The sequence below is a fragment of the Myxocyprinus asiaticus genome, chromosome 8 (assembly GCF_019703515.2).
Source record: "Myxocyprinus asiaticus isolate MX2 ecotype Aquarium Trade chromosome 8, UBuf_Myxa_2, whole genome shotgun sequence".
Taxonomy (NCBI): domain Eukaryota; kingdom Metazoa; phylum Chordata; class Actinopteri; order Cypriniformes; family Catostomidae; genus Myxocyprinus; species Myxocyprinus asiaticus.
In genome coordinates this window covers 46,523,401-46,550,589 of record NC_059351.1, presented here as the reverse complement: position 1 = coordinate 46,550,589, position 27,189 = coordinate 46,523,401, and the positions used below count along the sequence as shown (strand labels likewise).

Below are 27,189 nucleotides of genomic sequence, written 5' to 3'. Positions count from 1 at the left end.
ATGTGGATTTTTTTGATGCACCTTAAATATGCATTTTGGACTGTCAAAAAAATGGAGTACATTCACTTGCATTGTTTAAAGGAGGAGGCCTGAAATGAAATCCTAAAAATCTTAAATTCTGTTTTTATGAAGAAAGAAACTCAGATACATCTTGGATGGCCTGCGGGTGAGTAAATTATCAGCAAATTTCCATTTTTGGGTGAACTATTCCTTTAAGGCCATCTAATATAAAGTGGGTCCAAAATATTATTTATTTGTGTTCTGCAGAAGAAAGAATGTAATACACATCTGGGATGGCATGTAAATGATGAGAGAATTTAAATTTTTGGGTGAACTATCCCTTTAAGTGTATGGTTCTTAGCTAGAATAAGCTGCAATGTGGACCAGACTTTATGCAGATGGAAGAGAGATGGAAACTGCTTTAAACTACATACCATCACCAGGACATAATGAGAAGCATTGTTTATCCACTGAGACTCATAACATTAGCTTAAGAGTCTAATTAATTAACCTTTCCTGATGAGCATGTCTGTTGAATGAGCAGTTTACTGTATAGGAGTTCGGAGGAATCCATTCTTCTGTATAGCATAGGAGATAATGAGGACACAGTAGTTTTCTGTTTGAGTGTGTGTGCAAGAGAAACGGTCAAAAACAAACCATGGCCACCCACATACACTTACGTCATGATCTGGTTTTCTGCACCTGCCTCTACCAGAACACCATCCACAAACAGCGGCATGGCAGAGAAACTGTGACGCATCCACTGACGACCTTCATCAAAGCTGATCCTGTGAAAGAAATGTTCCGACTTCAATATACGTGATGCGACAACAATCTTGGGTTCAAAAAGTAAACCCAAGAGGGTCTAAAAACACTGCTGAAAAAACAGCTTAGACTAGACTAAGGTGGTTTAGGTGGTCTCCCAGCCTAGCCAAAGTGGTTAGGCTGGTCTGTTAAGCTGGTTTTAGAGGTTTTTGGGTACTTGTCCGCTGTTCAAGCTGGGAAACCAGTTGGCTGACCTATTGAACCAGATAAATACCAGCTAGACCAGCATAAATCAGCCTAGAACAGCTAAGACCAGCAAACCACTTTATACTGGTTTAGGCTTTTTTTCAGTAGTGTAAAAAAAAACTAAAACATTTCAAGTTCTTAACATCTACAAAAGCGACAGAGGAGGGGGAGTCGACACAAGTAAGAGTTGGAGTACTTTCATCCTGCGAGTCTGATCGTGATCTCTTCCGACAGCTTATCAACACTTCACAGGTGCAAACAGTAGGGTACCTTGTGCGAGGTTGAAGATTGAAACAATGTAAGGACTAAGGTATGATGTGTTGCTTTGGAAACGTCCAAGCTCACTCCAGTCTGCTAAAAGCAACAGTCGATGACAGAGTGTCAACACGTATCCATTAAGAAAACATATGGTCAGGCGATTATTTGAAGTCATACTTGCAGGAAAAGACACGATTGCCCTGCACAGTTGTGACTCTGCTTACCGTCTCGCTTGAGTTGTTTAAGAGCACTAAAAACTAAAGGTGCCACACTTCAATGAGCCTAAAACTAAAGCCAAGTGATAAGAGAGAAAAAAATTTAGACTCTTGAGGATTAAACATCACTGAAGCAAAACCAGGAAGGGCCAATTTGAAGAAGGAACCAATGTGTGAACTCAAGGGGGATAAGAGGGAAGCTGTGGAACACTTCCCATGGTGCGTAAAAACTAATTCCAATTTGTTCACTGGCAGCTCTTTTGTTGAGGCATTTCAGTTTTCCTCTCTTGTCTCCTGTTCAAAGTATGTTTGATTAACATCAACTTAATATCAGAAAACTGACTATCAGAGAGATAGAGTACCAAAGACATGCAGGATTTCCCCCAAACAAGTATGAATAAAAGTAAAACACATTCTAGGAGGTTCTTGCCATACCAAAGATGTCTAGTGGGAACTGTGGGCTGTTTAACTGCAACCAAAGCTCCACCTTTGTCCAAAAACCAGATGTTGTGCTCTTCCTCAAAAATCTGCAAAATGGAAAGAACAATACATAACTATTTCTATCTTAGTTCTAGCTTTTGTAGTACTCTGGTTAACTCTTGAAATTTGATAATGTGACATGATAAAAATCCATCCATCCATCCATCCATCCATCCATCCATCCATCCATCCATCCATCCATCACAAACAGGAAATAATTACATAAAATTCTAAATATATACAGTAGTTATAAATCAGAATATATATTTACAAATCATGAAAATATAGTATAATATAAATATATTTATAACTATATTTTCAGGAAATTCATAAGTAGGCACCATTTTTATTTGTCTAATATCTATAAAACAAATTTCAAGCAATTACGCACAAGCCTTTATCGAAATGGTTTTGACGATCATGAGATTGTGTTATTGATCATCATCAATAACATGAAACAGAGTCACAAAGAGTATGAACCCACGTACCTGTCTCCAGTTATTTCCTGCATCTGATGAAATGTACATCGCCACATTGTTATAAGACAGTTCAGAGCCAATATTTCCTGGGTAACAAACCAAATTCAAATATTATATTTAAAAATGGGAAATGAGAATGGGGAAACAATGAAGAGCACTAGTACAGCACATTTAAAATTCATACAACAACACATATTTCTTAGTAGTTGGAGGCAATGAGAGGTCAGAATGCTTAATTCAGTATTTACACAATGCTAACTACAACATACATACATATACACTTAGCAGTGAGACTTTGTGCACATACAATATGTGGATTATTTTTGTCATGTTCATGAGCAGAGGCACCATTGACTCAGAGCTAATAGAAAGAGTGCGTGTGTGTGTCACTCCACCAGGGCACTACCATAACCACAAATGAACTGCTACTCTTGTGTAGTAGTTTTAATGTGTTGCATTTAGTTTTTAACGCCTACACACACAAACTCACCTACACACGTCACGTCTAGCGTGAAGCCTGCCTGCATTCAGCTCTGTTATTTTCCGTTGCCCTGTTCTAAATGTGTGAAAGTGAACTAAGGGGTGAAGTGATAATGTCCTTGAGGGACTGTAAAAAATGTGTTTATTTCCTTCAAGTGACAACTTTAACAGCACACCCCATGGGGATGTAAAACAAGAGAACTGTTCATGCTTAGAGAATGTCCGTGTTCTTAAAATGAAGGACTATTTCAGAACTGATTGCACTTGAGGTTATTACAAGACAAATACATCTGACCTTGAATTAAAGTACACTAAGGACAAGTGAAAGGTGAAATGAGTCATAAGACACGGTAGGCCGAATTCCCCAACAGTTGTGCCACTTTTGCTCACAGTATATCAGCATTTGTGATACAATGTTGATTACCACAAATATACACTTTATGGCCAAAAGTTTGTGGACACCCCCTTCTAATTATCAAATTTGGTTACTCCATTAAATTCAGTAGAGAAAAATCTTAATGTTACTTTATGTAATGGCTTGGGCTTTGTGTGCTTCCAAATTTGTGGCAACTGTTTGGGGATAGCCCTTTTCTGTTCCAGCATGACAATGCCCCTGTGAACAAAGTGAGGTCCATAAAGAAATGGTTTACTGTGTCTGGTGTGGAAGAAATTGACTGGCCTGCACAAAGCCCAGACCTGAACCCCACTGATCAATTTTGTGGTGAACTGGAACAGCAACTGTAAGTCAGGCCCCATCGACCAACATCAATTCCTGACCTCACTGATAGCCTTGTGTCTGAATGAGGGCAAATCCCTGCAGCCATGTTACTACATACAGTATAGTGGAAAGCCTTCCCAAAAGAATGGAAGCTGTTATTACAGCAAAGGGGGAAAATGATACCTATGGTTTTGAAATCAAATGTTCATCAAGCACATTTGGTGTCTACAAACTTTTGGCCATATAGTGTAATTTCACTCATCCATGCTTTTCTTAAAAAAAAAGTAAATATCGAGGTTACAGTTAGGCACTTACATTGAAATGTGAATGGGGCCAATTTTTGGAGGGTTTTAAGGCTAATGTGATAATAATTTGATAAAAGCATTTACATTCATTATTATGTTAAAACTCATGTATTATTTGAACTATAAAGTTGTTTAAATCATTGTTTACTGAGATTACATGCTTTACAGTGTTATGTTGTCATGGCAACAAAGTTATAACATTGGATATAACTTAACAAAATGCTAAGTAAGAACTTTTATTAGACTAAAATCATGTTAACATGCATATTATTTATGCTATGCATATTGTTTACGTCTTGCGGCTAAATCTTATTAAAAAAAATAAATACACAAATAATTTAATGTTTACAGATTGGCCCCATTCACTTCCATTGTAAGCGCCTGACTGTAACCCAGATTTTTCCTTTTTTTTTTTTTTTTTTATGGACAAAATTAAGTGTTGTGGTAATAAATGCTGTTGATAAAGCTTATCTTGTATTGAACCCGAAATCTTACCTAAAAAAAAAAAACTATTATAACTACTTCAAAGTGTTCTCATCAAAAAATCAAAAATTACTTTTTTCAAATAGTGATGGTGCTGTTTTTTACATCAGTAATGTCCTGACTATACTTTGTGATCAGTTGAATGCCACTTTGGTGAATTAAAGTACCAATTTCGTTCCGAAACGCAAAATATGTACATTATTCCAAACTTTTGGCCGCCAGTATATATATATATATATATATATATATATATATATATATATATATATATATATAGAACAACAGCATCTTGTTTCCCCTTTTTTCCCCTTGTGCTTTTAGTAACTGGCCTGACAAAACAAGCAATGTGTTGGGTGATTACAAACTTGTCCCCAAACACAGTCAATGATGCACACACAAATAGTACATGCTTCTCAATTTTGTGGTTTACCTGTAGCCACTATGACTCCAGGTGCCGAGCTCTTTGTGAATATAGAGCCTGAAAGGTATGGATTCTCCGACATTTGCAGTTGTAGGTGCAGGGAACAGAATGGCTGAGTGGAGAGAAAGTGACACATCCTCCATTAGCCACAACAGAGTTATTATGTAACTGTCAATCAAAACAAGCCTGCATGATCCTGTAGGCACAAGAAAGTCTAAGACAATAAGGGCACAAGCGGTGCTGTGTTTGCCATAACATAGGCGACTTTACGCTGAATATTACACAATTCAAAATGCAGAAACCATTCCCATAATTCACTGTCATGGCACTGTAATAATATGGATAATAATATGTGTGATCTATGACATATTGGATTCACTAAATCTTTCAGTAGAATACTTATATAAAAATAACAGCTTAGGTAAATCAAGCCGATAGCTTTCCGTAAATCAATGAAACAAAGTCAGCCAATCAACTTTCCAGTCAGCCACTCAAGGATTATAAAGGACAATCATATGAAATAATGGGATACGATAGTAGCATTCCATTGCTTAATGCTTGGATTATGATCTGTATAAGGAGTCGTTCGAAATTAATGCATTGTTGCACTAAAAAATAGGAGCAGCACAAAGAATGGAACAGAAAGCAGGTGTCGTGAGACACAGTTTTAAAAATTTCTTTTAATTTGATACTATATCTTAAACTCTTGCGACCCCACGTCCATATGTGGACATTGCATTTTGGCTTCACTATATGCAAAACATAATTTTTATTAATTTAAACCGACTGAATATGGTTCACAGCACTCTACTCTGTCATTTAAATATTAAACTTCTGGCACACCAAGTCACGAGACACAACAGAATGACGTACATTTTCGTGAAGCGCTCCTATGGGAGCAGCGCTGACAAAAGTGCCTCTGGTAAGGAACCTCTTTAAGTTTTTTGATTGAAACCAGTTTGTTTGTAAATAATAGTGTCTCTAGTTTTGTTTGATATGTCACTTTAAAAAAATCTGTTAATTTTTCTCGAGGCAGCGCACTGATAAAAATACCATAAAGTCCACATATTGTATGTGGAAAACGGGACCTTATTAAAAAGTTTTTAAAAAAAAAAAAACAACAACAACATAAACAACAATTTTTTTTTTGTTATTTTGAATAACTTTCAACATTTACAAATCTGTGGGTTATTTTGCTTCATTTTAATATAAATTTTATGTTTTTTTTTTTTTTTTTTTTTTATCACTGTACAATATGGTTCTATTCATTTACACTAATAAATGCATTACTATTTATTTACTGTGCATTTTCACATTGTGAATCAAAGTGTTCATCCAAAAGCTGATTTTTTTTGCTTTCAGAGGCTTTATATGGATTTAGGATGAAAATAGGTGCATTTCGAACCGTTCTGAGACCAGAGCAGGCAGACAGCACACTGGAGGTTAAGTCATTCACTAAATAGGGAGCAAGGGTGCACCCTATAGTTTTCTATGCAGCTAAGTGCATTCACTCCTAAAATCTGACCAGTTTCAGGCTGCAGACAAAGTTTGGACCATTCAACATGTTTGGCAGACATGGGACAAGGGTTATCAATACATAGATTCAGAATTATATAATTCTACATTTTATTTTAACAAGGTTGCCAATGATTGGATGATGCTGGCCATTACTTTGAATAAGGATTATTTTTTCAGCATGAAAATAAGCTCTAATGCCCGTAACGTCTCAAAAACATGAATAACCAACTCTCCTGGAATCATTATAAACAATTTGATGAAAAAATATGACTTTCTATATGTCAGGTGAGAGGAAAGATGAAAAGAGACTAAGGTAGTGTAGATACAAATGTAGGAGTATTTAATAAAAACAGAATACAAAACAAACACCAAACAAGCAGGGTTGAAACAAGAGAACACATAACACTTAGCATGATCGAAACCAGTGATAAAGAGGGTCAGATGCTGTGTACACACGATAGGTTGGAACACAAACAAGACTTGACAAGGAATAAAGGAAAAGGAGCAACTTAAATACACACTAGCTAATGGGGATAATGGGAAACAGGTGAGTCCCATGAAGCGCTGATTAGTATACGGGAGAGGCTGATCTGGTGAGTGAGGGAGAGACTGGAGTGGGCATGACACTAGAGCTTGGTATTATTTAAAATTTTACAACTTAGTCCCACTATCCACATATGTGAATAACAATTGCTTGGAAAACTATTTGCTCATTTATTAGGTGCTACCAGTTACAAATCAAAAAGGGAAATGGAAAATGGACACAGCAGTCACGCTCGTGACTCAAGAGGTTAAAAACATAGCACTCCTGCACAAGACATTGAAAAAAAAAAAAAACAGCGAGACATGGCACAATGGTCAAAGATGTCAGTTTACAGCACGTTTACACAGAAACACAATTAAAAAAACCACGCAAATGGACGCAAAAACTCGTTCGGTATGAACAACCCCTAAGGACACAAAATTTTGCTGTTACGTCAGCTTTGCTGGTTTTTGTTTGTCAAAGAAGTCACCTTGTAACCAAATCGCGCAACCAAATATGTAGTTGTAACAAAATAATTTCATTATTCTTAAAATCGTAAACATTTATGCCAAGCATTTCCATTAAAAAAAGTGAGATTTTATTTTATCTGATTTTATATTATTTTACTTTTAAAGTGTAGCCTCAAGCTTACAGACTGGTTCTAATTCTGTGGTTGGCCATGTCCACACTTCCGTTTCCTAATTTTATTGTTTTCCAAAGAACATTTTTGAAAGTCTACGTTTTTGGTGAACGAAAAAAACAACATTCCAGTGTGGATGAGAGGCGTAAACGTATCAAAATAAAAGCGTTGTCAAACTAAAACATATTAGTGTGGACGTGGCCTTAATAAAAATTCTGCGATGACAGTTCAATGCTGTTAAACACTCAGATGGAGCAGAAGTATGTGTTTTGTTTTTAGATAAAGTGCAGGTGCAATGTTTTATAACTGAGTGCAACAGTGAGGAGCATGTTCTCAATTACACAATCGTAAAAAAAAAAAAAAAAACAATGTGAAGATCCCAAATGAATAATAATGTTATGGCTGCACTAAAGTATCTAGAATAATTAAATATAATCAGGTTTGGAGTGCCCTCTGTAGAGACCAATACCCTTACCGTGAGTGCTAATTGCCTTTTACAGTCATTATCGGTAAAGACAGGGATTTGACATGAAAAAAGAAAATCAACTCTCCTGGGACCTCCAACAAAACAAAACGAGAATTATATCTGAACTCTGTGCACTGCAAATCGTCCCTTTTCACCCTCTCAGTGGGTGTCATGACATTATTATGTGAATGGCAAAGGAAAACAGGATTTTAAAGTCGGTAATCATGAGGATTATAAGAGGCTAATGAGAGCGTCAGAGGAGAGGGCCATTACACTCAACTTGGACAAAAGCCTCTTTAATCTGGTGGTGCTTCCTGTGTGTGTTTCTTCATTCTTTGTTTGTTTCACTTACACACACATACTGTATCATAACAAGTTATGGCTAATAAACATTCTTGGTTCACTGAACATATCCATGATGCTAAGTCCCTAAAACTACTTTTCATTAAAAATGGCAGTGGTAAAGAGATAACCAGCATATAGAACCTGCATATAGAATCTGCTGACTTAAATCAAATCCTTTGGAGGAGAAACATTACCATGCGATAATTAGAAAGTTACACTAACCACATGCCCAGCCATTCTTGCATGGCAAGATATCTGTCCGACGAGATAAATATTTTCTACGTTTCCTATACTTTTGCTCGTGACTCTTTTGCATTTTCATGAATAATTAATAGGTATGGGTCAGGAAGATCGACTAGTCGTCCAACAACCGACTAGTTCTTGGTTAACCGACTCATGGTTCACAGGTATTCACTTTTTTTTTGTATGTGTGTGAACAATCTTTTGCTAAACAATAGAGAAATAAGAACTGTCAAACAATGTGAGCATGGGTGAGCATGACGACCCGCAGAGGACTGGGCAAAACATCACTCAGAGTAGCACCATTCTTTTTACATTAAAATTACCAGGAAATTGGCATAAGTCAAGGCATTACAGTAATGGATATAGACACAACACCTTTTAAACTCCATACTAGTCAATTTTTGCTGGATCATGACATATGATATGTGGGTGGTGGTGGTGTAGTGGACTAAAGCACTGAACTGGTAAGCAAAAGTTTGTTGGTTCAATCCCCACAACCACCACCATTGTGTCCTTGAGCAAGGCATTTAACTCCAGGTTGCTCCAGGGGGATTGTCCCTGTAATAATTACACTGTAAGTCGCTTTGGATAAAAGCATCTGCCAAATGTAAATGTAAAGTCCCTTTATTAAGCATTTATAACATGAGTTAAAACTGGCTCACTCTTTGGCAGGCATTGCATGAAATTCACCCTTTTTATTCATGTTGTTATAACTGCACAGAAATGATAATAATGCATTTGTAGATTAGTTATTATTCATTAATAAATCCTTTTATAAACCTTTTCAAAGGGAACCTTAAATGTAAAATGATACAAAAAAAAATGATTCCTTCTACAAAATGTTATACTGTATCTTAATGTTCTCAATTCCCTCTGCTTTTCTTATCCCCACTTATTTCTTTATTGTCAACATGACCTCCACCTTTTCCTCTAACCTCCTTACCAGGACACAATGAATCTGATTTCCTGCTAGGTCCGTAGTGGGCGCCTTCAGAAGCCTCCAGTCGTGTCCTTTGTTGTAAGTGATGTACGTCTTTACCTGGTTCTCCACCTTCCTATTAGCGATGAGCATACCTTCAATCCCTGCTACCTGGGAACAGGGGGAAAGAAATACGAAACAAACATGAGCATCTACACCCAGGCTCCACTGCTCTCGACTGTCACCTAATAAAGCCTCTTAATTATGTAGACACTTGTCCCCACACTTACGATAGCTGACTGAAGCTGTATCTGACATACTCATACTGCTGTTTACTCCAGCTGACAAGCATCTAACCCACTGCTCATACTTGTCTTGAAACAAGTCCAAACTTAGAAATATTGAATCGTGACTGCTGATGACACATTTTAAATCATGCCCCGCTAGTGAAGCAAGCTCTAAGGCAGTGTCCGACACTGTATGTGGTACTTATAAGGAGTGCATTTGACAGTGTCACAGTGACAGAGCCGCATTGGACGGACACGGCTAATGAGGTCCCCTCCTCTGTTGGCCAGACGTGTCAATCACAACTGTAATTATTTATTATCCTTTTGCATCCATCTCTCCATTCCAATGTTCTCCCAGAGGACAGATAGATGGAATTTGTGAATGGTTGCAGTAGAGTGGTTCATATTAAGCATACTCTGCAAATCACACAGAAAGAATGCACTGAGCAACCTAGTTCTGGGATTGTGGTTACAATAACTTCATCAGACATACATGTGCAGAATTATGGAAATGAATAAAAGAAGCAATTGAACCAACAAAGCACTACAGATTACAGAATACATGCTGTAAAATGTAATTTGTAACGTTTTCCGTTAGATTACTCAAGGTCAGAAACGTATTCTAAATACTTGGATTACTTTAATTAATGAGTTACTTGTTAAGTATTTTTTCCAATTCCGATTTTTTTTAATTGTTTTGACTATAAAAACTCTGCCAGTACAGTAAGACAAAATACACATGTTAAAAATACATTCTCTGTAAAACCTAAATATCTTAAGCAGTGTTGTTTCTAAAACAAGATAAATCAAATTGATCTTATTTTAAGGATTTTTAGATATTTTTACAGGAAAACAACACAAAAATTATTATCAAGAATACGATTTTTGCCGTAATATCAAAGGTGTTACTAGAAAAAAAGATATTATGATCCAAAGTGAATTTTCTTGATAAAAAAATATGATCGTGCCTGGTAACATATGCATGTAAAATGGCATTTTAGCTTAGCGTAAAGCTGACAATTTACACAAGGTTTATTTCTATTTCTTCCGCTCCAAACTTACTTATCTGTCTGCTCTTATGAATGTAACACATCCTAAGAAAGTGTTTCACTGCTGTACAAATGTACTTTGGATCGCATCATTTATATGTATAAATGTTTTCCATCTGAAAGGACCAAATATTAAATGAAACAAATGACACTAAAATGCAAAGTAATCTCTTCAGTAATCAAAATACTTTTTGAATGTAACTGTATTCTAAATACTAATGATTTAAACTGTAACTGTAGTGGAATACAGTTACTTATATTTTGTATTTTACATAATTTGTAAATCCTGTTACATGTATTCCGTTACTCCCCAACCCTGCACATACATTATTAAGCATTACTGTAATATAAAATATTTAAAAGTAAAATAACCCCACTTTTCACTGAACAATAGATAGATAAATATGAAAAACATCCAGTCATGAACTGTATCTATCTTGCGGCTCCAACTGGAGCTTCAGCGAAACAGCTTTCAATAAGCTTTAATGAAGACTGCTGCAATCTATTAGAGATATGAATGGACTGCGGATTCAGTATTGGCAGGGTGAGTGTGCATTGAGCCAATCTTGGCACGGCAGTGGGGAAACGCATCATAACCCAGTGCATTAATGAAACTATCCTCGCTTGCACTCACTAATGGAGACTATTTTTAGATCCTTGTACAAGAGGAGCAAAATATTTCACTCCTCAAAGTTTTTTTCATACTTGGTAGAGGGCTCCTAATTTTAAAGTGATATGGTACATGCTAAGAGCAGCCATTTACTGATGCCAACGTCTTACTGACATGAAGAAGCTGGAATGATTTTCCTCAATAGGCAAGCTTCTTTTATGGAAAAAAGAGACAGTAGTAGCTTGCTGGTGTCCAAATTTGGCAACAAAATAGGGATGGGCAGATCAATCATTCTGTGTTGTTTAAAGGAATATTCCGGTTCAGTACAAGTCAAGCTCAATCGACAGCATTTGTGACATAATATTGATTACTAAAAAAAAAAAAAAAATATATATATATATATATATATATATATATATATATATATATATATATATATATATATACTCCTTTTTTTAAAGAAAAGGGGTGGCAAGTAAAAAAAAAACAATAATTATATATATATATATATATATATATATATATATATATATATATATATATATATATATTACTGAATTTTAATCGAAACAACCTTCTGTTATTATTTCTTTTCACACAAATTATGTTGCTCCTTTTTTAACCTTGATACATTTTGTGACCAGAAAAAAAGCCAAATTTCCTTAAGGGGTGCCTTTAGCCCCGTTGTACCTTAAGTATTTTTTTGCTACTAAGACTTCTATGTAAACATTCTCTTTGCATGTGAAAAGAGTTACAGTGCTCACACATGAGCAGTGTACTTTTTTTTTTTTTTTTTGTCTTATTTAGTCAATATTTCAACATATTATATTCATTAATTTTAGTTAGCTTTACTCAGACTAGAATGGCATATAATTTTAGTCAACGAAAATAACATTTTAATTGATGATAATGTGCAAATAAAACCTAAATAAAATATTAAAACATTTAAAACAATCTATAAACATGTATTCATTTAAACATTTATCAAACTTATAAAAGATACTGTACATACTGTCCTCATTGTGAAAACCTGAGCTTCGGAGCTTCGAGATTAACACTGCACATGAGTTTGCTGTCTGATACAATGTAGTTTTTAACTGTCCCATACATCATTCACAGCCTTTTTCAAAGTTCAAATATCAATTGATGTTGAATTGTGCCACTGTTAATATCAGACTAAAATGATCAGGGACCTTGTTGAACATAAACCTAAACCACTATTTTACGCACTTTATACACTTATTGTTAGTTCTTATGGTGTTTAGAATAATTATCTGAATGAAAGTATAACTTTCCTCCTCACCATGACTGGGTGGAATGAGTTTCTAAACAAGGACTAGGTGTCATGGACATGCAAATGTGAGTGATCATATGTTAATGTTGCGGTTTTATAATGTCAGTAATGAACCAATGAGCTGATTTCAAAACAAAGTTTTTGAAGCTTGGTTTTCAATAGCTCGCTTTAAGGACTGGCGAGGAAATTTTGCGTTTTGAAAGTTACAGCGTAAACTTGTTTATCTCAAAAGATCAAGGGAAATTATGACCCTAAAGGAATCTGATACACCAGTAATTCATTTGAAAACCCTTCCCTACGACACGAAACCCAAATTGTTCCCACCGAACTAGCAATGTCTCCCTGTGAGCCCCCCTCAACAACATTTAACTACAACTCAATTCATCTCTCTGTCTTCTTTGCTAACTTTCATTTACAATGGTAAAACCCCCAGATGCTTAAGACAATGTTGGCTATGCCTGAGTGTCATGGCGAGATGTGGGCTCTGACTTGAATTTTAATGCTGCTTGTGGAGTAACGAGCATCTTAGCATGTCACCGCTGACTTGAGGGATAATGTTAGCATGTTAACAGGTTCGAGATGAAGTTATGCCTCGTAAAGGTCGATCATGCTGTTGCCACTGAGGCCGCGGCTCATCCTGATGTTCTCCAGGGCCAAGGTGAAGTACACCCCACACGTGTCAGATATGTACAGGTTATAGGTGTCATTCTGGTTCCACTCCTGGACAGCTGCGAAAACCTGGCCCTGATCTGTGCTTACGATATGCATGTCCTATAAAAGAGAGAGAAAAAAGACAGCAGAGAGAGAGAGAAAGAAGAAAGCAGAAGTCATTAGCAAGGACCCCTGCTAGTTCTTGGTAGGCAGCCGCTACAGGATTACATGCGTAGAGGAACATGTGTTTTAATGTATACCCAGCTGACAAAGGGAAGCCAACTGCAAAGGAGATTTTTCTCTTCAGTTCTTCAAGACGGAGAATGAAAATGTGCAGGTTTTATGTTGAAATCCTCTACATACAGCACACTTGAAGGTGTCCACTCTGTCTTTTTTTTTCCTCATTAAAAAGTTTTACATATCAAGAAATAAACTGTACTTTTGACAAATACAGTGGCCCCAAAATGTATCTGGGTACATAATCCACTCTTAAAAATACATATTAATGTCAATGCATTAGCTAACAAAAATCAAAGAGAGATAGCACAAGCACACATTTCAAGCTAAATATTCTGCAAAAAGAAAATTGATAAGTTTTCAAATGATAAATTCTTTTCAAAATGAAGACAAAACTTATTCGGACACTTTCTGGTTGTCAAATGTCCTGATTGTCCATACTCTTATAGGTCACCCATAGACACCAGTTGGTTAAAAGTATTTGCAAAAATGGCTCCGAAAGTCTTAGCATGAGAAAAGGTCTAGCATCATTTGTTTTAAGATGCAACTTGTTTTTAAATGTATTGGTCTAATGTAATATCATTCATACATTTACTTTCTGGTGCCACTGAATGTAAAATAATATACACCTATATGAGATGAAGCCAGTCATAAGAGTGGTCTAGAGAAAGCTGTTTTATTCTACACAAGGGTGGTCCAGATCATATGACCAACCAAATACAACTCACTTTACTGCATATCAGTATTCCCCAAATCACCAATCTGTTTGCAGAATCAATTAGTCAGGCGTAACAAATGTGCCTATGAATAGGGTATTTCCACATTGTGCTATTTAAATTGCAAGACGCCAATGGGAGTCAGAATTAAAGGTATAGTTCACCCAAAAAAGAAAATGACCTCATCATTTACTCACTCTCATGTCATCCCAGATGTGTATGACTTTCTTTCTTCTGCAGAACACAAATTATGATTTTTAGAAGAATATTTCAGCTCCGTAGGTCCATAGAGTACAAGTGAATGGGTGCGAAAATTGAAGCTTCAAAAAGTGCATAAAGGCATAATTAGACTCCAGTGTTTTAATCCTTATCTTCAGAAGTGATTTGATAGGTGAGTAAGAAACAGATCAGTATTTAAAGGCTCACTCTGTATTTGTTTTTTCTTTTCTCTCTCTCATTTAAAAGGTTTTACTTCTAAAGAAATGAATAGTAATTTTAAAACATAGGTATAAAATCATGACCACTCATGTGAGATGAAGAGTTCAGTCATATCAGTAACCTTATAAAAGCTCTTTTATTCTACATGGGGTGGGGGCGCCCTCATAGGGGCAGCCATGTTAGCATCATATGACTAGCTGAATACTACTTGCTTAATCTAAGCAACTGCCCTGTTATTGGACACTTTCATTCATGGATTAAATTAATCCTGGTTTACTGTGAATAGTGAATTTCTACAATGACACTGGTAAATAAAAACTACTGTGTTTGAATGACACAGCATCCAGGCCACTAGTTGTCACTGTAAGCCAATGTAAGCCACTTCAACATACTTCAAAAAATTACTGAGTGCACCTGTAAATCCTGTTTTGATATAAATTATTCTCCCTGCCCATTAGGGGGCAATGGGCTTGAAGAATGTGAATCAACAATAACACAAGATGAAGAATGTGAAAGTTAATGGAGATTGACTGAGTTGGGAGGAGAATTTAAAGGACTGAAATATTGATCTGTTTGTCAGCCATTTCTATCATATCGCTTCTGAAGACATGGATTTAACCACTGAAGTCTTATGGATTACTTTTATGCTGCCTTATGTGATTTCTGGAGTTTCAAAATGTTGGCACCCATTCACTTTCATTGTATGGACCAAAAGAGGTGAGAAATTATTCTAAACATCTTCATTTGAGTTCAGCAGGCGAAAGAAAGTCATACACATCTGGGATGGCATAAGGGTGAGTAAATGATGAGAGAATTTTCATTTTTGGGCGAACTATTCCTTTAAGTCCAAGACCACTGTTGTATCAGCCAGTGCAACATAATAACTGAACGTGCCTTTATAGCGACTAATACCATGCAGTATCAATAAAAAGATTTCCAGTATGACAGCAAGGGTAATTCATTAGAATTTTTTAAAACTAGTCTCTTACCTTGGGCAAGGAGTACTTAGGAATTTTAATGCGTACAAAAGGTTCCCTTTGATAGGACACATAGTAACTCGCCCGACCAGTTGTCGTTACCTGCATGGAAAGAAAATAATACAAAACAAATAACTGAAATCAACATAACAAGATTTGCAAACAAGTATTGATTTATCTATGTACTTTAAATAAAATGTGCACAAAATGAGCCCAGTTTAGTGTTGGGCGATATGACCAAAATCTTACATTGCAGGATGAATAATTTTATATCACTTTAATGGTTTTATGATAATAGTAATATCATAATTGTCATTTTTATTTTTTTAAATACAAATTAATGGTAGTTAATCATATTTTATTATGTTCTCTTTTAATTTGGAACTAGTTGGACTAAAAATGATTATTCATAATAAATTAATTATAAGTCTCACATTATTTAATAGCTATGTAAAAAAAAAAATTATACAAATAAAAATAATAATACAAATACTCAAAACATTTTAAAATGGACAATTACAATATTAATTTCCAACTGGACAAGTTACATTTTGCAGGAATATTCTGGGTTCAGTACAAGTTTAGCTCAGTTGATAGTATCTTTAGCATTATGTTGATACCAAAAAACAAAAAAAAAAACAAAAGTAATAGTAAGGCACTTACAATGGAAGTAAATGGGGCGGGTCCATAAACATTGAAACAATCACTGTTTCAAAAGTATAGCCACAAGACATAAACATTATATGTGTTAACATGATTTTATTGTGATAAAATCTCTTTTGTACACTATTTTAGCTTGCTAAAATCGCTTACAGGGTTTACTGGCATTGCGTCGTCATGGCAATAAAATTTTAATATTGGAGAGTGAAAGTAAATAGAGATAAGAGATAGCAAGACATTACGAGAATAATTTTACAATGATAAGGTTAGTAAATGATTTCTATCACACTAAAATCATGTTAAAATTTATAATATTTACATCTTGTGGCTATTTTTAAAACAGTGTGTATTTTTATGTTTATGGACTGGTCCCATTCGTTTTCACTGTAAGTGCAGGGGGACGAGTCAAACATATTTTTTGTGGTAATCATTATGCCACAAATGCTGCAGATTGAGATTAATTTACACTGAATCCAGAATATCCCTTTAAGCCTTTTCTAAGACTGTGATTACACTTTTCTACATTATCTTGAAGCATAAAATTATTATAGCTGCTGAGGGAGTACATTTGCAGTCTTTCAGACTTCTGACTGTCGTAATCCACCGCTCTCACTTTTTCATTTTTTCCCACTTATGGAAAGTCGTGGAAACATAATAGTGGATTTTTTATTTTGCTGGTGTAGCTAAAGGGATTGCAAAAAAATACACAAAACAATATTTGCTGTGGTCTCCCATTCACCGCTATAAAAGGTTACCCAGCTACACTTTACTTTTGTGTTCCATACTAGGACATTTTGAAAAGAGTCCACTAAGGCACAATGTTCCAAAGTTGCTTGGCAGCCTTTAAGAACTTATATCTGCAATACTGCAGATATTGTTGACTTTTGTATAACAAATTATTTATGTTCTTCATTTGTCAGTCGCGTTGGATGAAACTATCTGCTAAATGACTATTTGTAAATGTACACTCATTGAATACTTTATATGAAACCCATGCAGACCTAATATTCATGCAATTATCTAATCAGCCAATCGTGTGGAAGAAGTGCAATGGATAAAATCATACAGATACTGGTCAGGAACTTCAGTTAATGTTCACATCAACCATCAGAATCGGAAAAAAAAAATATGATCTCTGTGATTTCGACCATGGTATGATTGTTGGTGCCAGACGGGCTGGTTTGAGTATTTCTGTAACTGCTGATCTCCTAGGATTTTCACACACAACAGTCTCTAGAGTTTACTCAGAATTGTACCAAAAACAAACAAGATCCAGTGAGTGGCAGTTCTGCGGACGGAAAGGCTTTGTTTATGAGAGAGGTCAACAGAGAATGGCCAGATTGGTTCGAGCTGACAGAAAGGCTACGGTAACTCAGATAACCCCTCTGTACCTTTGTAGTGAACAGAATAGCATCTCAGAATGCACAACACGTCAAACCTTGAGGCGGATGGGCTACAACAGCAGAAGACCACGTTGGGCACTTTATTAGTACCATAGTGTTCCTAATAAAGTGCTCAATGAGTATAAATGTAAAACGTCTCAGTTACGAACGTAAACTTGGTTCCCTGAGAGGGAATGAGATGTTGCGTAATGATGCAGTTGGGACTACGTCAGTGGTCTCACGTGGTCTGAAGCCTGTATAAAATCATGCCAATTTATTAAGCGACACCCATAGGGAGTTACATCACGGGCTGTATATAGGCGAGCACATGGTGCCATCTCGCCAGATTTTCTGCAAAAGGCACGAGCCTATGCAGGAACTAGAGAGTATGGCCAGCCATGAAACGTCTCGTTCCCTCTCAGGAAACCAAGGTTATGTATGTAACCAAGACGTTCCCTTTCAAAGAAAACTTCGACGTTGCATATTGACGCAATTGGGACGAATACCATCATGCCATGCGAACAGTAGCTGCCAACTCCCTAAGACCGTGTGGCAATCTTATAGCGGTGCACAAGCGAGCTAAAGAAATATAAACCTCATGAACTTACTACTGTTCCATCAGAGAGAACTTGGGAAGCAGGAGTCAAACTCTTGCCCAAGAGTTTATAAAATCTAACAAAAGTATGCAGAGAAGACCATCCTGCCACCATACAAATGTCTTCCAAGGATGCACCTCTAGCAAATGCCCATGAGGATGACATGCTCCACAATCCAATGAGACAGTATTTGCTTGGACATGAAACACCCCCGTTGTGGCCACCAAAGCACACAAACAAATGCTCCGATTTACACCATTGGCAAGTACAGTCAACATAAACCCGCAAAGCCCGTACTGGGCATAGTATATGTAGCCTCTTATACTCCTCCAACTCAAATGGTGGAGGAGAAAAGGGCTGCAAATTAATAATCTGTGTGTGAAAGTACGTAGAGATGATTTTAGGCAAATAGCCCAAAAGTGGTCTCAGCATGACCTTGGATAACCATGGTGCAAAATCCGTGAACAAGGGATTGATCAACAGGGCATGCAAATCACCAACCCTCTTAAATGATGCCAATGCTAATAACAGCGTCATCTTAAAAATCAGAAATGTATCAAATACTGATGTTAAAGGCTCGAACGGAGCAGCCGAGAGCGACTCTAACACCATAGATAAATCCCATAAAGGGACGCGGATGTGACAAAAAGGTCTAAGCCTGCATGCTCCGTGCAATGAGAGACAAGAGAATGTTTTCCAATAGAAACTCTGTTCATAAGCGCACGCTCAACCGCTATAGTGGCCATGTAAACTTTAAGCATTCCTGAGGTAACCCCGGCCCCAAAACACTCTAAAAAAAATCCAGCACTGAACTAACTGCGCAGTGGACTGGATCCTCACCCCTCACTGAGCACCAAGAGGCAAAAATACACTATTTAAATGTACATAACCTTCTCATTGATGGAGTTCTTGCATTTAAGATGGTATCAGCCACAGCGGGGGATAAACCATCATTCAAAAGTGGGCCCCGTTGAGGGGCCAAACCCACAATTTCCATAACTCGGGCCAGGGGTGCCAAATGCTGCCCTGCGCCTGAGACAACATGTCCTTTCTGGCTGGAATCTCCCAAGGCATTCTCTCCAGGAGAGAGACCAGAGTCAAAAACCCTACTTAAGATAGCCAATACGGCGCCACAAACAGAAGCCAAACATGATCCTCCCGAACCATCTGCAGAACCGAGTGCAGCAGGGTGATCAGTGGAAATGCATAAAAACACACTGTCAGCCACTGATGTGCCAGCGCATTGATGCCCAGCAGTGCTGGGGGTGAGAGAGAAAACCAGAGGGGACAGTTTGAGGCCTTGCTTGACGCAAACAGGCCCACTTCCGCTCTGCCGAAACTTATCTAGATTTGTTCTGCAATCTGCAGGTGTAATGTCCATTCTCCAGGCATCAGAACCTGTCTGGACAGGAGATCCACCCCCAAATTCAACTCTGAACATGTACTGCTCATAGAGACAGAACATTGTCCTGTGCCCACAGAAGAATATAACGTGCCACCCTTAGCATGGCACGAGAGCGCACCCCTCCCTAACGGTTGATGTAAGCCACCACCAACCTGTTGTCCGATCGGATAAGGACACGACTGCCCAGAATTTCTGGAAGGAAAAACCTCAAAGCCAACAGCACTGCTAGCATCTGTAGACAGTTTTATTGTGCCAATTCAGCTGCTAACCTGTCCATACTCCTTGAGCAGGATGGTTATCGTACACAGCGCCCCAACCCATAGAGGAAGCGTCTGTTGTTATTACCATGCAGCATCATTCCTGTCCCAATGGACATCCATCCACAGGAAGCGTTTCTGTTTCTATGGTAACAGGGAGAACAGCGAAACATTCTCGCAGGGAGAATATGTCCCACTCCGAACATTGCTAGACACTGGCGGAATGACAGAACACGAGTTGGAGACAGGGGCGCCTGCATTATTCGAGAGTAGGGATGGGCATTGTAAGGAATTTAATGATTCCGGTTCCAATTCTGATTCCTCTTAACCATTTTGGTTCCTAAACGGTTCCAGTAATGATTCCACTATATGGTGCTCTTGGCTTACATTTGGCGGCCGCCTTGCAATCAATGGCACAGTGGAGGGAAGCTCTTGTGCCTCCATCATTGTGACTGATTGAATGGGGTTTAACAATGTTTGCTTTAGTACATGTAGGCATAATGACTGTCATCCTTAAGTGTGTTTATAGCTGGAATGTTTACAGAAAAAAATATCTTTGCTGGTGTTTTGAAAGGGAAAGAGAGTATGAACATTGGGGAAGAGCACTTCAAATTCTGTTATACCTGTGACGAAACCCTTGGCCATGGGGACAGAGCGTTTTAGCATTTTAGCGAATTCGATCAGGCAATTATAAAAAGAGGTCAATCTGAATGTATTTGCAGCAGAGGACACCAGATAAACCATCTTCTCTAGCATAAAACGGGGAAGAATGTGCGAACATGGTGGGAACTGAGGTTTGCCACAATGGCCCCAGCATTTATTATGAGGGGAACATCATGTGGCATTTATGACAGTGTGATTCGTGAACACTTGTTTTTATTATATATCGAATTCTGTTATGGCTGTACCGAGACCCTTGGCCATGAGGACAGAGGCCGAATTGGATCAAATATAAAGAATGGGTCACTCAGTGTATTTATAGCAGAGATTGTCAGATAACCCATCTTCCCTAGAACTCAAATGGGGAAGAATGTGTGAACATGGGAAAGAGGCTGGATTCAGAATGAGAGATAAAAAAAAATAAATAAAAAAAAATCACTTCCAAGTTTGAGTCACAGGGGAAAATGAGCCATAACCTATCTTTAATAGGCAAATTTTGATACCAATTGGCCTCCATAGGAAAATTTTGATAACAATTGGCCTCCATAGAAATCTGATACAAATTTGCATCCATATACAAAGTATGACCCAAAGGTTTCTTATGACCTAGTCGATCATCCATACACGCTAAATCTCGAGTGTCCGATGTGTATCAAACGGTGGACTCGCACAAGGAGAAGCAAGAGCGTGACCGATGGAGAACTAAAAACACAACTCCTTAATGACGGAAAGACTGCAAAATCAGTGAGTACAGAACTAACACATCTTAAAAGGAGTGAGAAGTACGAAGTATGTGCCGCCATTGAACAGGGACAGAGAAAGAATTTGCGTCTCTTCACCCATCAAAGAAAAGACAGCCGTGCAACCATATGAGTTTCTCAGCCTCGCCATCTCCTGGGACCCAGGCAGAATAGTAACACCGTCGAAGCATCCCACATGTCGGTTAACAATATTTTATTAGAGAAAAATGCAATTTTTTGAGCCTTTTAAGTCTCCGGGCCTGAGCACTGATCACGCGGGCATCTTGCCTGCAACAGTGCTCCAAAAACGGGAAAGAAAGGACTGGGCTGTGCCCCGTACCTCATGAGCATTTCTGCGAACTCTCTAGGGTGATAAAATAGAATAAATTAAGTATTTATAAACAAGTGCCTACTTTTTCCATCGTTCCTGTGTTGAAACACCTCCAAATCAGCATTTCCTGATGAAAAATGGCCTGTGTGATGTGTAACGGCGCCGAACTAGGTCACGCGCCAGATAAAGGAGCATGTCTCAGTGAGAATGTTGCATCCATCTAGAGGGAGAGAGAACCTCAATTCTTCTTATGACGAGAGCTGGATCTTCAAGGCTCATATGGCTCCTTTCAGAGACTGCATGTTCTGACAGAGCCTCGATGAAGCGCCATCGGGCCTGTTTAACAATGTGGTTGAATCCACACACGAACTGCTCATTTCCAATGACGTCCTCACATGTTGTCACTCAGAAGGGCGAATACAGTCCTCGCTTCGGCGTGAGTCGCAAGTAATCAACACAGGGTTAGACAAATTTGTGCACTGAAGTAAGAAATTCTGGCGAGATGGCGCCAAGCGCTTGCCTATATAGAGCCCATGACGTGGCTCCCTATGGGTGTCGCTTAAGCGCCATCAGCCAATAAATTGGCACAGTTGCATGCAGGCTTCAGACCACGTGAGACCACTGACATAGTCCCAGTTGCGTCATTACGCAGTCCCAGTTGCGTCATTACGCAACGTCAAAGTTTCTTTAGAAAGGGAACTAAACTCTGACTTGCATTGTTCCTCACATTACCTCTTAACAACAACTTCATGCTCACCTAAATTTTAGACAGGTTGCACTCTGTTTTTTTCGTATTCCTCCATGCTTCTTTGTTTCCCTCATGTGTAAATAATGTGAAGAAGTCCTGCCCACTGATGCACATACTCTATATCGACCGCGGTATAGCAGAATCTCTATGGCTTGAAACATTTCTACTGTTGCACGCTGTATACTAAGCCCTAACTCTTTCTGTGCACATTGTCAAATAATGAGAGCCTGTTCGAGCACATCTATCTAAGCTATAAAGTAGAGTGCTAATTAAGTTTCTGAGTGCGCTAGTTACTTCTAGAACAATCCGTTTAAAGAAACCCCCGACCATGACTGTGAGGAAACCGCTTGGCCTCAGTTTGTTGATACCCTTTGCAGTTCAGGAGTAGAGAGTGGTAAATATCTTGTAGGACAATCAATAGCCTCATTATTCTCTGTCAAGAGAAATATTCTCACAAGCAACGGGCCCCCCTACCCCACTCTGAGGGGGATTGTTGGCGTTAATGATAGCACAAGTAGCAAATGCACACTGGTTGTTAGCATACACAGCAGGAGCTGTCAAAGCCTTGTCATATCTACAGCTGCACAAGAGGGAACGGAAAAATTAAATAAATAATTCTTCGGCAGCACAAAAGCTACTTCATTCCGACAATGTAGCAGACACATTTAATTTATCCCACCTCCTTTTATAATTTCAATTAGAGGGCATATATACACCCAACAGTCTTCTGATTTGAACATGAGAATAAAATGGGTCCATGACTATATGACAGAAACAATTATGGTTCTTTGAGGGTAATATGCACCATTCAGTAATAGAGGAGAGAGAAGGAGAGAAAGAGAAAGTTCTAAACAAACAGCATGTCTAACGTGTCTCCAAAATGGCTCTGCATGCAACATAAGCTCAGCGCAGACAGGATCGATGGTTTTCAGGGACAGTTGAACTTCGGAAGAAATTGGGATGATCGATTTATGTGTTTCACATTTTTTGGAATGTGATGTGACGTGACAAAAAAATTGGACTTCAACATTCAGTCCTTATTGGTAGAACATGTTATCCGCTCTGCAGAAAGCCTTTTGGAGGGTTGTGAGGAAATGTTTTGAAACTCATCGACAATGTGTGAAACTTTTCAGTTGCCTTAGAAATACTGTAATTTGCTAAAAAAATAAAATAAAATAAAATAAAATAAAATAATAATAATAATAAATAAATAAATATATAATTCCAAGTTTGAAGTAGAGTGACCAGGTTTTGATAGATACCATAACCTATATATAATACAATTACATGTATTTTCTTAGGTGCCCTAAAATACTTGCTTCCTCATTTGTCCTGTGTCGAAGACAATAATGTTCATGGAGACAGAAATTAAAATATTCTAAAACTGTCCTGGATCAGAACTGGAAATTTAGGTCATTATCATTTCACTTCCTCCCATAGGCATAAGATCATTATTCTGATCCACTGTGCAGTCCAAATGACATAACCATACATATACATAATGTACACATACACACACAGAATGTTCTCTGCTTCTCCACCTTGCCTGGAAGATGAAGCTAGGCCAAGCAATTTCACAAAATTGATGTGAAGTTTAAGACAAGTTTTTGAAATGCACAATGCGGAAATCTGGTTGGGTGGCTTTTACTTTCCTTTAAAACCACACTGTTCCTTTCTACAACTGACATTTAACAGATTTAGGTTTAAGGTTTATCCAAACTAATAGCGATTTGCAGTAACTAAGCATCCAGAAGTAATTCATTTTCAATTAGATTTGGTGATTTAATGCAACATTACTTTTTTTTTTGCAACTTTACGCCAATTACCAGCAACCCGATGGGAAAAGAACACAGATAACTAAAACAATTACTTTCTGTGATATCTTTCCAACAAGGAGCATTATCTCAGGCAAGCCTAGTAAATCAAACTTTTTTCTGTAGTCCATAGAAAAACAGTCTAACACATACGTACTAATCAAGGGATAACGTACATTCAGTTGGCCATTACTGCAAAATAAATCCCAACAAGGTGATCAGGACCTTGATGTAAAGTGGTGAGGACTTGGATCATCCTGAAGAGGTTTACTTTGTAATAATAACCAATTGACTGTACACTATCAAATTTAATACATGGCTACTTAACAAATAAATAAATAATTATACATGGAATATAATTGTTTGAGTTCATTATTTTATCATGTGAAAAGAACTAGCACCTTTTAGGAAATTGCCTGCCAGGGACAACGATCAGTTATACAGTTTAGTGCTCATTATACAAAAATATTTGACAAAAGAATGACTAATCAGAATCAAGATTTCCAGAGAGCTGTGTAATTATGTTTTTGAAAACAGACACGTCTCGGTTACTGTCGTAACCTCCATTCCCTGATGGAGGAAACGAGATGTTGTGTCAATGTAGTGACACTAGGGGTCGCCCTTGGGAGTCCCAAACACCTCAGATCTTTGAAAAAATTTGAGAATTTGCATGCCACTCCCCCGGACATACGGGTATAAAAGGAGCTGGCTCGCAACATCTCATTCAGGTTTTGTGCTGAGGAGCCGAGACAGGGTCCCGGCCATTTCAGCGGGTAGTACAATGTTGTGGCAGGGGGAAACACAACGTCTCATTCCCTCCATCAGGGAATGGAGGTTACGACAGTAACCGAGACGTTCCCCTTCTGTCACTCACTCGAAGTTGTGTCGATGTAGTGACACTAGGGGTCCATATATGAAACACCACAACTAGCTGAACCGTGTTATGTGGACTGCCGGTGCAGGTGCAAGCAAGCGGCTGCATGCGTAGTAGCAGGTGCACCGGTCTGCACGTAGCCTCCCCCAACGCCCTAAAAAACATCGGATAGTTCCCCACACATGAGATGTATCTGGTATGGGAGCAGGCCCACTCTCAATGTTTTCTCTCCACAGAGTATTCAGTTATTCGACTGGGGCCATTTTAACGCTCAGTATATGTGCCGGGGAAGGTGTTCTTTTCCTATCCTATTCTTTCAGGGGGAAAAGACCCCGCGGAGACCACATCCTGCCCGGAGGGGAGGTAACATGTGGCAAGCATGTCATGTGGGCTCATGTGGAAGAGGCACGGTGGTAGGTCCTACCTGAAAGGGGAGGAGCTCTACAAACATGGTGACCGGAACAGAGAGGGCTGTGTCAAAGGGAGATGCAGGTCTGCCAACAGGGAGACCGTACTGCGGAAAATACATCACAGGGGGTTACCGGATTAACCAGCACCTGTGGAGCATCTACCTCAGTAAGGGCATCTTAGCAGACATACTGGTTCCGGCTGTGAATTCCTTCACTGAATTCATGAGCCACAGGGCTAGGGAGGAAGGACATCCAGGGTTCATGGTTTCGTGAACTCGCATGGGATAAGAAGCACACATCTTCGCCTCTTTGGAGGAGAAAGGCTCTATACACAAGCGATAAACCCGGCTGGCTGTCCATATTCCCGAACTTACCTGTTCGTACCTGACAGAACATGGGACAAAACCGGCTCAACCCGGAGATTGTAAAATCTCACGAAGGTATTGGGTGTCGCCCAGCCTGCTGCCCTGCAGATGTCGGCTAGAGAGGTGCCATGGGCCAGTGCCCACAAGGATGCCAGACTCCTTGTGGAGTGTGCTCGTATTCCCGAAGGGGCGGGCATGGCCTGGGGCTGGGGCTGGTATGCCATAGCGATGGCATCCACGATCCAGTGGGCAAACCTCTGTTTGGAGACAGCATTCCCTTTCTGCTGTCCACCAAAGCAGACAATGAGCTGCTCAGAGCATCTAAAGCTCTGTGTGATGCAAGTAGATGCACAAAGTATGCACCGGACACAGCAACGACAGGGCTGGGTATGCCTCCTCCTGGAGTAGTGCTTGCAGGTTCACCACCTGATCCCTGAAGGGGGTTGTGGGAACCTTGGGCACATAGCCCGGCTGGGGTCTCAGGATTACGTGAGAGTCACCCAGACCGAACTCCAGGCAGGTATCGCTGACAGATAATGCTTGCAGGTCCCTGACCCTCTTGATGGAGGTGAGCACAATCAGGAGGGCCATCTTCAAGGAGAGGGCTTTCAACTCGACTGACTCTAGCGGCTCAAAGGGGGCTCCGGGATTCAGCCTCCGGGCGCCTATCAGGAACCTGATGATCAGGTTGCGCTTCCCTAAGGATTTATCGTCCACTGTATCGTGGTGTGCCACTATGGCAGCAACATACACCTTCAAGGTGGAGGGGGATAGCCGTTCCTCCAGCCTCTCCTGCAGGAAGGAAAGCACTGAACCCAACTGCGCATCTCTGAGGGTCTTCAGCTCGGGAAGAACACCAATTCACGAACCGACGCCACTTCAGGGTATAAAGCTGCCTCGTGGAGGGAGCTCTGGCCTGAGTGATCGTATCTACCACTGCTGGTGGTAGGCCACTTAGGTCTTCCGCATCCCATCCAAGGGCTAGACATGGAGGTTCCAGATGTCTGGGTGCGGGTGCCAGATGGTGCCCCGTCCCTGAGAAAGAAGGTCCTTCCTCAGGGGAATTCACCAGGGAGAAGCTGTCGCGAGGAGCGTGAGGTCTGAGAACCAATCTGGGTGGGCCAATATGGGGCCATGAGGGTGACCTGCTCCTCGTCCTCCCTGACCTTACACAGGGTCTGTAC

At 39.0% G+C, this 27,189-nt stretch overlaps 1 protein-coding gene across 1 annotated transcript in view; it reads right to left on the bottom strand.

Moving 5' to 3' along the window:
• The window catches only part of LOC127445306 (VPS10 domain-containing receptor SorCS3-like), a 424,873-nt gene that overhangs the window by 53,643 nt on the left and 344,041 nt on the right, over window positions 1–27,189 (bottom strand). The window contains exons 8-14 of the mRNA XM_051705291.1: window positions 15,776–15,865; window positions 13,336–13,515; window positions 9,529–9,675; window positions 4,860–4,962; window positions 2,453–2,529; window positions 1,920–2,011; window positions 681–788 (exon numbers count right to left, since the gene is read on the bottom strand). Of these exons, the coding sequence (XP_051561251.1) occupies window positions 681–788; window positions 1,920–2,011; window positions 2,453–2,529; window positions 4,860–4,962; window positions 9,529–9,675; window positions 13,336–13,515; window positions 15,776–15,865 (797 nt within the window). The remainder of the gene's footprint in view (window positions 1–680; window positions 789–1,919; window positions 2,012–2,452; window positions 2,530–4,859; window positions 4,963–9,528; window positions 9,676–13,335; window positions 13,516–15,775; window positions 15,866–27,189) is intronic.